The following is a 10,411-nucleotide window of genomic DNA, read 5'->3' as shown; positions in this document are numbered from 1 at the left end:
GGGGGGGGGGGGGGGGGGGATTGCTATCCGTAAATAAATTATTTTATTTGAAAACATAAAGTGCAGGGCACGGCTACTTAATTGTAATCTATCTCGTGCTGGTACTTGAATTGAATAGTGAACATGAAGTTTTGTGACAATGACTTCTACCACTGCGATTAATATTACTGATACGGCTAGATCATTACTTGCAGTAGTCACACAAATGAATACATGCTTTATTCAGCAGGGTTATCATCTAGTTTGGAAAGTGTTTTCAGTATGATTTAGACACATGCAATTTCGGGAGAAAGGTGGCGTATATGACCTCTCTTTTCTTCTTCTCTGACTTCAAGATATGAGCGTTGGTGGATACGAAAATTTGAGCCTTAATGTCTCTTTCGAGCCTTAACTTGAAGCTCAACCTTTTTCTTCGAAAAAATTCTTCTGTCTATATAGATGGTTATAAAGTAGCTGATTTCTTAGTAACTTTTCTTTTAAGACGAGAACACCTTTTCTTATTTCCTTTAAAAATAAGATATTCTTGTAATGACTTCGATCTCTGGTATACCCTTCTGCGAAGTATTTCTTTCATTTAAGAATGACTTACCCATACTCTTAATAATGTCCACTAGTGGTCGGATTTTCATTGGAGTTGAGCAGATTGAAACCTATCTACTTCACAAAATTGAGGGGTCTAAATGTAGTAGAATGAATTTTGTAGATTTACTAAGAAAAGGGATCCGAAAAAGCTGCCTAAATAGATATGTTCTTGTTTATTTATTTAATTTTCAATTGATTCATATCTGGGGCAGTACTATTGGTTTATTTTTTCATGGGTGGATGCTCGATTGCCTTTTTATTTTCCTTCTGTTGAAATTGAAATGCAGGGAACTCGGCTGGGCAGTTCTGATCCTAAGGGATGTTTCAGTAAGTAAAGTCATATTCACTAAATAATAGAGCAATTACTTCAGGGTTCTCCATGGAGGTGTCATTTAAATTGATTTGCATGTAGAATTGATGTTTACTCATCTACTTATTTACTTGTTGAATTAGTCATTCCTTCTACTTGCCAATTCGTAACAGTCTTCATAATGTTTTGGTGTGGATATTTGATTCTAGAATCCAGTAGTTGATGGCTTTATGAATTATGATTCAATCAATAGACGTGTGTATGTTCATAGGGTCATGTTCATTTTTTCTTGAGATTTTCTTGGTTTTGTATTATCCTAAATCCTTTTCGTAAATTTTGTTTCGAGAAGAGAAACAATTTCATTGATAAATTAAATAGGTGGGGTTAAAACTCCCAAGGCTATAGGCGGTTACAATCCATTTTGTAAATTCACCAACAATAGTCATGGCATGGCAAGTTGTTTCCCAGTTTGGGTTCTGGTTTGATTCTAGAGAGAGAGTATAAATGTGTAACGAGGACATAAGTGTACCTGAAACAAGTAATATAGAGTTTGAAAAAAAATGGCTTGCGTTAAAAATAGCACACTCGAAGTAGGAGGTCACGATATGAAGGGATAGATTGCCATGAGGACACTTACGGTAAGAACTAAAAAGACAATGTGTTCCTCGAAATATTTGTAACTGTAATGTTTTCTATGGCAGTGAGTGATGTCCGAGTATTTTCAAACTATTTAAGGTACAATGATGATTAATGACTTATGTCTCTCTCCCCAATCTCATACACATAATAATCTAATCCTTATTATTTATAGTTTCATTTTCCATTGAAGGGAGGTGGAAAGTCATTTCTCATTTTTGTTTCTGTATATATATCATTGATAAACTCAAGTATTTTTGTTTTTAATATACTTTATTGTTAGATATTGGACTTCCATCGGGGAAATCTCTCTTTCAACTCCAAGCTGAGAGAATGTTGCACGTTCAAAGATTAGCTGCTCAAGCTACAACTGATAGTAAGTTTTCACTATTCATTATACTTCCCTTTTATTTTTCTTTTTGTCCTTGACGGTGGGGACCTCGTGCTTGTAACCAAATTTACTAGAAAATAATGGACTCGGGGTATAACTTTGGAGAATTTTGATGAATTTAGATTATAATGGATGTTAGTGTCAGTTATTCACTTACACTATTAATCTCAGATTCTACCAGTTCTGCATCAATTCATTGGTATGTGATGACCAGTCCATTTACCGACGAGGCCACTCGCAGTTTTTTTGATAAGTCAGAAATATTTTGGTTTGGAGGCTAATCAAGTTATTATCCTTTAGATGCTTATTCTTTTTCTCTTTATTCCCTGCTTGCTCTGACACTCACTTTCACCATGTCCGGATTGATGGTCACCTTCTTTCAGCAGGGCACCATTCCTTGTATATCCAAGGATGGTAGATTTGTGATGGAAACACCATACAGAGTATGGCTTCAATTTTTTTTCCCACATGAATTGATAAATCTCCAATTATCCATGTCATATCTCTTACACACTATTTACCTTTCCTCCTTCCCCTAACATGTCCTGTATGCGTTTGGCTCTTCTGGTAAATCTTTGATTTCTTGAGATAGAAAATAAATGAAGGAATGTGACTGATTTTTCTTGAATAAAGAAGTGCTGCCAGAGATAGCTTCATAGCCAAGGGGGAATATATTTTGATTTGGACTACTCATAAATTAATATTTCATACTTTGTATTAAGTGAACTAATTGGCGAAGGGAAGAATCTTATGAAAAGAATTTGTTAGAAGCCATGGATATAGGGGAACGCTATGTAGTGGATGAATACTGGATTGATAGATTAGTGGTTAGAGATGTCCACAGGTGGGGAAGTCCTTGCCACCTATTTCAATCTCGATTCCTACAAAATTCTCCATTTATTTTCGTGGGAATTAGATTCACGCGGGTAATTTTTCTCTCTTTAATATTTTGTTAAAAAAATTATTCCTTTCGAAGAAAATTTTCAATGGATAATTTTCATTTTTCAATATAATTTCTATTAAAAAAAATGTAAAACATCCTTACTGCTTTACTTCTACATATATACTGCCTAGTACCTAAATCCCTATTACGTTTACTGCTACTAAGTTACTAACATTTGCTGTACATATGTATATACCTACATGTATGTATATATTAAAGAGGGCAGGGTGGGCCTAGGAACGTAGAACCGTTTAGCTAATAAGGAGAAATCTCTCTCTGCTTCCTCTCCAACGGGGGTTCCCCATTCCCTGTTTGAATGGCTCCGTAGGTTAAATGGACATCTCTTTTGGGGCAATCTCCTTGGGATCCTAATAGTTACCGTTATGATGATTTTGATATTATTGAAATCCATATCTCTATGTCATGCTTTAATTCTCTAATTCCAATTCTATAGAATCTGTGGTTGTAAAAGTTTGAATTCTTAAAAGCTAGGTTTCTAAGGCTCCAGATGGAAATGGAGGGGTATATGCAGGTAAGCTGGTCAAACTAATAGGCTCGAGCTGTTGGCTATTTCTAACTCTATTCTTTACCCTCTTATGTGGACCTGTTGTTTATTGATCAGCTTTAAGATCCTCACACTTATTAGAAGATATGTCAGCAAGAGGGATTAAATATATTGACTGCTATGGAGTTGACAATGCATTAGTGAGTTGCTGTATCTGTTGAATTTTCATTGTGCTGGATGAGTGATTTTGCAAAATTATTAAAATGTTTCAAATTTCTGCATCTTAATTATAGGTTCGCGTGGCTGATCCAACATTCTTGGGATATTTCATTGATAAAGGTGTATCTGCGGCAGCAAAAGTTGTTCGTAAGGTAATTAATCTTGTTGTTTATTTTACATATGGGAAGAGATTAACTATGTTAATTTTCTTTGGTTAAAATCATGGTTCTGTGGAACATCTTGTCTAAATTAGAATATTTATGCATTAGTTGTAGATCTCTGATAAGTACTGTTCGCTTCAATCTCTTTTTAGATTTTGTTATACTCTGGAAAATTGTATTTGCTTTTTGGAAATAGATATAATGTAAATTAGAATTTTTGTTCTTGCTATGTAAAAGGTGCACCATAGCAAGCTCAAACACTCAAGGATATAAAAGAAATTGATATAGTCTCAAGTCTAAAACCCAGTGTAAAAGATGATCTAGTTTCTTGGTGCGTACTAGTAAAAAATTTCTCACTTCAGGTTTATAACTTCTCTGACATCCACCCCAACGATGGCCACCAAATGAAATAGATTCTTTTAACATTTTCTCCAACCTTAGTTGACCTCATTCATCTTTTCAATGACTAGATCGTATTTTTTATTTTTTGTAATTCATTTGGTTTTAGGCATATCCCCAAGAGAAGGTTGGTGTATTTGTCCGACGAGGTAAAGGAGGACCGCTCACTGTTGTTGAGTACAGTGAATTGGATCCATCACTGGCTTCTGCTATCAATCAAGTAACAGGGCGTCTTCGTTTCTGTTGGAGTAATGTAATGTTTGTTTCTCCTTTTCTTTTGTGGAACTTTTCATACATCTAACTTTCTGGTATCTAGCCCGATTATTTACACATACAGGTTTTGAGGTTGTTTCTGTGTGGACTAAAATTAATTCTTCAATATTTTTTAACTCCTAAATTTTATTCATAAAAATCGACTTTTTAGCAACTTATTAAGTGGTTGCCTGCTTCTATGTATTGCATTTGGTCAAATTTCGTCTTCAATCTTTACTATCATGCATTATATGTTTTGGTTTCAGTGTGCACACACCCTAAACACCCCAGCAGTTTGTTCCTGAAATTCAGGAGGAAGAAGAAAAAACACATCCACCTAATTTATAACGCCTGTCCACAGAAGATATGGAGTAAATATTATAATCAGAGAAGTTCCTTCTCAAATATTAACCTACACAAGAATGGATGATGGGGAGGTCAGTTAGGTTGCTTAAACCTTTCAGGGGAGTGTTCTTAATAACATTCGAATAACTAAAAGATACTAGTACCTTGATGATGAGAGGTTTCTCCCCTTATGCCCAAAAGTGAGTGAGTGATAAGAAGAAACGAAAAAAAAGAAAGATGTTTGAATTTTTGATTACCATAGGCATTGAAACAGTAGGAAATTTTGCATACCCTCTAAGAAGTGTATCAAGGAGTGCTAGCAGCCGTTGGAACGGATTTCTTAGTCTATGCATGGTTTCTTAATATAACCATATTTCCGAAGTAAATATAGGAAATATATAAGAAGTAGTATCCTCCAGCATTCCCTGTAAGTCATGAATAATACATATTTTCCCGAACCATTTAGGTCAAATGCTGACAACCTTTTAGGAGACTGTTTCGTACTTGGATTTCTTGCAATTCTTTGCATATATGTGTATGGTAGCTTAGTTATCCATAGTACAGAAGTAAATATAGGAGAGATGAAAAAATAGTATCAGCCAATGTATATATCAGAGAGAAACTGAGATATACATCATTGATAAATGAAATGAAAAGGCCACCTACGGTGGGTTACAAGTAAGATTTCTAATCGTTTAATAAAATTGTAAGACTACAATCAGTAAAAAGGTGTGAACATTTGCACCCACACAAAGCATTAAAAAGAGTTGGATCAATAAAACCTTCAAAAGAACCACATATGCCGCTGAAGATTATCCTATTCCTTTCGCACCAAAGAGACCAAAAAAAAGAAGAGCTATTAATAGCCTCCCATAGTGTTTTCGCATTCACCTTGAAAGGATTACCCACAAAAATCAAGGATAATAGATAAAAATTGTTTCCTGGCAAATTAATGCTCCATCCAAAATCTGAAAGAATATAACTCCAATACTGTTGAACCACCTGATCCATTGGGTTGAACCACCATGACTATGCTCCCAAAGGAAGATTTTAATTTTGGGAGGATAGAACCCTTGCCAAATGGCTGAATATAGAGTAATGGAAGTATTATCATTTTGCATCACAATATAATATAGAGTAATGGCTGAATATAGATTAATGTCAAAGTAATTAATCTCATGCTAGCAAAGACAATATGGAAAGGAGAACACTCTAGAAAGGTGAATTTCTTCCTTTGGAAAATCGCGCATAAAGCCATTAGTACAAGTAAAAATCTTCAAAAAAAAAAGAATGTCCTACCTGGCTCTATTTCCAAATTGATGTCCATTATGCACGAAAGAATACGAATCACAGAGCCACTTATTTATGCAATGCATGTATAGTCAAAATTTTTAGACAACGATTCTCAATCTCTTCGGATGACATCTCACATTTCCTATGGAGGTAAAGGATCTATTGGATATGACCTTAACGCACCATCCCTTCTTGAATGCAAAAACCCTACTATGGATTTCTTTTGGAATATGTGGAAAGAAAGATATAAATATTCGCGGAAAAGACATAGGCTTACACAAAATTCTTTGACAATATTGTTTACCAAGCTATATCTTGGTGTAAACTATCTAATATTTTTACTTCCTATAGTTATACCTCCCTCATTGTAAATTGGGAAGGTATTTTGTAAACATCATGAATATTACATCCCTTTTGTAAATTTCAATGAAATTATCTATTATATATATATATATATAAAAGAGCCTACATCACAAGAAGATCCATCACAGAATGTGCTGTAAAACTATCAGAAGAACTAAAGTTCCACTTCCATGAATGATTTGCTGATGATAAGAGAGATGGATGAAAGAAAATGGGAAAGAGAAGCCCATCCATTGAAAGTCTGCAAGCCTTGGATATAGTGAAGCCAAAGTATGGTTATATTTCCTATATTTACTTCCACCTCCTCCTTCATTGACTCGCAGATCAGTCTAACTTCTTTTTTCCAAAGTTTCTATCTGAGTTTCTTTGTGTGTATTCCCAATCACGTCTCTCTCTTATACCATTGTTGATAAGAACTAAGTTTATGCATCACCAAGGGGTACAATGTCAAGGGAAGAATTCCAGAGCTTCCCCTCTCTTCCTCTCCCTATCACACGAATGCATTGCCCACACCTATACCTCCCCGCTTCTAACTAATTTGTGACAACATCCTTGACCCCACTCTTCTTCCTCATGCGCATACTCCTATACACATAATTAATAGGAGATTTATCAGATTCTTTCCATATAATAAATTGTAATACGTTCTTATAAATCTTATACCCTAATTTTTTTAGTTATGAAGATTACATTTTCTTTCGATGGAGCAAAATCTTTAAGCCTTTTTGAAAATTGCACTCAATACAACTAACTTATCATGTCGGTCATCTTCTATGCTTTGACACTTGAAATGTCAACAAAAGGAAATTTTNCAGGTGTGCTTAGACATGTTTACATTGGATTTTCTAAACCAAGTGGCAAATGGTCTCGAAAAGGACAGCATGTTAGTAGCTCTCTCTCTCCCTACCTCCCTCCCCAGTTTTATAATTGAACAGAGTAAGGTTCCAATTGTCCATTTGATGATTTTCTATCCTTGTGGTAATGATGTTCTAGTTAGAACATGTTTTAGTCCTTGCTAGTGTTTTTAACCACTATTCAAATTAGGAAATGATTGAAATGCCCAATGAATGGTTACTGTTAGATTGTTGAGTAGTACACTAGTTTTGATTGCTAAGGTTGAATTAACCGGAAGATGAACAAGGATCTACAATTCTTTTATCTTATTTATTTATGTCCATAGAACCTAATTTTTTTTTTTTACCATTGAAGGTTGTAGAATCAGCAATATATTTCTACTTCAGACTTGGTGCCCATTGGAGATTGGATTATTTTTAATATGAAAAAGCTTCTTAAATCTAGTATGGTGTTAATTAAAAATATTGACTCAGGCTCGGACTTGTTGGATATTCTCGTGGTTCTACTTTATCATGTTCACATTTTTGTTAATCAAATATTGGAGCCTATAAAACCTAACATTTCTAATAAATTTGTTGATTTATCTGTTGTACAATGGTTAACTGGTTATACCATGGAATTAGTTGAGGCATATAAGCTTGCATGAACACCCACAATTATTTATATACACGTGCATTCACAGATGCCCTTGATCGTTTGTGTACTGGTTTTACAACTCTCATCTATGCAAAATAAAAGGGTTTTCAATGAATTCTCTGAGTTTCTGATTTGTTTTTTTTTTTCCAAGAAAAAAAAAAAAAAAAATCTTATTTTGTTACGAAGGGCATTATTGTCTGCCTCGCCCTCCTATATTGTCTCACTTTCCCTGAATCATAACTAGTTTCTGTCATTCCTTCTAATGTCCAAGGAGGATGAAACTGATGTAACTTAGCAATCAGCTTAGGAGCATCCAGATTACAATTTATCCTCAGTACCAAGGTACTGGTTGACTAATAACCATGTTAAGGGCTAGATAAATGAGGTATTGTTAGTATGTAGTATTGCACAGTTTCAGAAAGAGGCTTGTCTTCAATGCGTGTTCTTTTGTGCCTTACATTGCCAGGCCATCTCCTAGAGTTAACAGCGATTCTACTGATCATATATATCATAAAGAGCTTGCTCATATGCTTCTTTTAACTGTAGCTACCATCTAGCGGAGAAAAAAATTCCTTCTATTCACGGGCATACAATGGGACTAAAAATGGAGCAGTTCATATTCGATGCATTTCCTTATGCTCCTTCTACTGCACTATTTGAGGTGAAAGCATCTCTTGTCTGCAATTTTTTAAAACTATTTTAGGAGGGTTCGTATCACCATACTTGGTATTTGAGATTCATTTTTATATCTTTAACTAGATCTTACGAGAAGAAGAGTTCGCACCTGTGAAAAATGGCAATGGGTCAAATTTTGACACTCCAGATAGTGCTAGGCTGCTTGTTCTCCGACTCCATGCTCGCTGGGTGGTTGCAGCTGGTGGATTCTTGACACATTCAGTGCCCTTATATGCAACTGGTATATTTTGATACACAAAAATCTCGATCATTTCATGACGGTGTTTGATATAATATATGTTCGATATTGAATCCTAGGCGTGGAAGTATCACCACTTTGTTCGTATGCCGGAGAAAATCTAGAAGCGATATGCCGTGGAAGGACATTCCATGCACCCTGTGAAATTTCTTTCTAGTTGGAGTCAACCTTTCCAAATTCTATTTGTGAGTCATCGGCTTTTATTATTTTAGAGTTAGCATTGAAAATGAGCTTCCGTTTTCTTATACTTGCGAGATGCAGTGTGCATTATCTAATGCTTTTGTGACATCCAATTAGTATTTCTTTGGTTTTGTTAATATTATATTTCCTAAAGGCCATCTAAGATGAGTGGTTTTTAGATTCCGTTCCTCAAATGGGCTGATGACTTTGGAGAGACGCAAATTTGGAATATTCACAGCTAACGACTGAATGGAGAGAACTGGGCAACCACAATCCCACCTCCAATGCTTTAGCCCAAGAGGTTAGGATCTACTCCTCATTTATGAGATATTAATACCCTGTTTTGTTTTAGAGATATTAATGCCCATAATCAGCGAACCAATATGAGTCCTGGTATGGTCATCACCCACCAATGAATTTACAACTTAATCCAAACAAAATTGAGAGAAATTGAGTAGTTTTAAAGCAAAAGGCAAACACTTAAAACATGCAGAAGTGGATAATCAAACGTATGCGTAATATTGGGGACATGCTAACAGACAATCAAATTTTGGTCTGAAACTACTTAATATTTAAAAATCAAAGGATAACACTAAAAAAGAAAAATAATAACCCACTAAAAAAAACATTCTGAGGTCGATAATCAAACATAAACGTAATATAAGGGATATGTTTACAAACAATAAAAAATAAGGAAACTTTGTGCAATGCAAGTGGATCCAAGTGAAGTTAGAGATGAGCATGTTGTGTCAATCCATGCCCATTAACGATTTATTATTTTCTATTTTTCTAAATAAACATACACTCTTTGACGATTAAGGTTCGGGGCTCTACCTAACCCTTCAACAAGCCTATCTTTGACACCTTGCTTAGGTGTCGTCTTCTCTTCAATGCCCACTCTGTGTAGTGTGTTAGATGATACACTATCATTCTCGGTCGCATCATGGCACTCGTCTAGACCCTCGTGTGGTTAGATAGACACCACTTAAAGGTTACCCCTTTGCTTGTCGCAACATGCGTGTCACAATCTACTTTATTCAGAGTAAGACTGAGACACTGTGTCCATGTTTAATGATAAAATTAAACAAAAAAAAAAAAAAAAAATTCATGTAATATGATATATGTCCAACTCAATTTTGATAAGTTTTCCTATGGGTTACTGGTACATATAATCATTCATTAATAAATTATCCTGAAAATACCAAATTAGTCCGGAAAAAGCCAAAAACTGCCCATAGAAAACATGTCAAAAGACTCAAAACGGTATGGTGGCAACGAAATGGAATATAATTTTTTTTCCATTTATATTAAAACTTCCCTAAAATTTCAATTTATTCTACCAAATTTTGGGTTAACAAAAAAAAAAAAAAAAAAAAAAAAAAAAAAAAAAAAAAAAAAAAAAAAAAA

At 34.7% G+C, this 10,411-nt stretch overlaps 1 protein-coding gene across 1 annotated transcript in view; it reads left to right on the top strand.

Annotated features, from left to right (window-relative positions):
- LOC111803805 (UDP-N-acetylglucosamine diphosphorylase 2-like) overlaps positions 1-9,157 on the top strand; it is a 10,595-nt gene extending 1,438 nt beyond the window's left edge. Inside the window, 13 exon segments of the mRNA XM_023688377.1 lie at positions 870-909; positions 1,812-1,904; positions 2,091-2,170; positions 2,172-2,203; positions 2,287-2,362; positions 3,355-3,394; positions 3,485-3,567; positions 3,661-3,738; positions 4,256-4,399; positions 7,215-7,282; positions 8,437-8,551; positions 8,650-8,806; positions 8,884-9,157. Coding sequence (XP_023544145.1) covers positions 870-909; positions 1,812-1,904; positions 2,091-2,170; positions 2,172-2,203; positions 2,287-2,362; positions 3,355-3,394; positions 3,485-3,567; positions 3,661-3,738; positions 4,256-4,399; positions 7,215-7,282; positions 8,437-8,551; positions 8,650-8,806; positions 8,884-8,981 — 1,104 coding nt within the window. The 3' untranslated portion in view covers positions 8,982-9,157.
- The last annotated feature ends 1,254 nt before the right edge of the window (positions 9,158-10,411 follow it).

The sequence above is a fragment of the Cucurbita pepo genome, chromosome LG10 (assembly GCF_002806865.2).
Source record: "Cucurbita pepo subsp. pepo cultivar mu-cu-16 chromosome LG10, ASM280686v2, whole genome shotgun sequence".
Taxonomy (NCBI): Eukaryota; Viridiplantae; Streptophyta; class Magnoliopsida; order Cucurbitales; family Cucurbitaceae; genus Cucurbita; species Cucurbita pepo.
The sequence above is the reverse complement of the archived record's forward strand: the minus strand, read 5'-3'. Positions and strand labels throughout refer to the sequence as shown.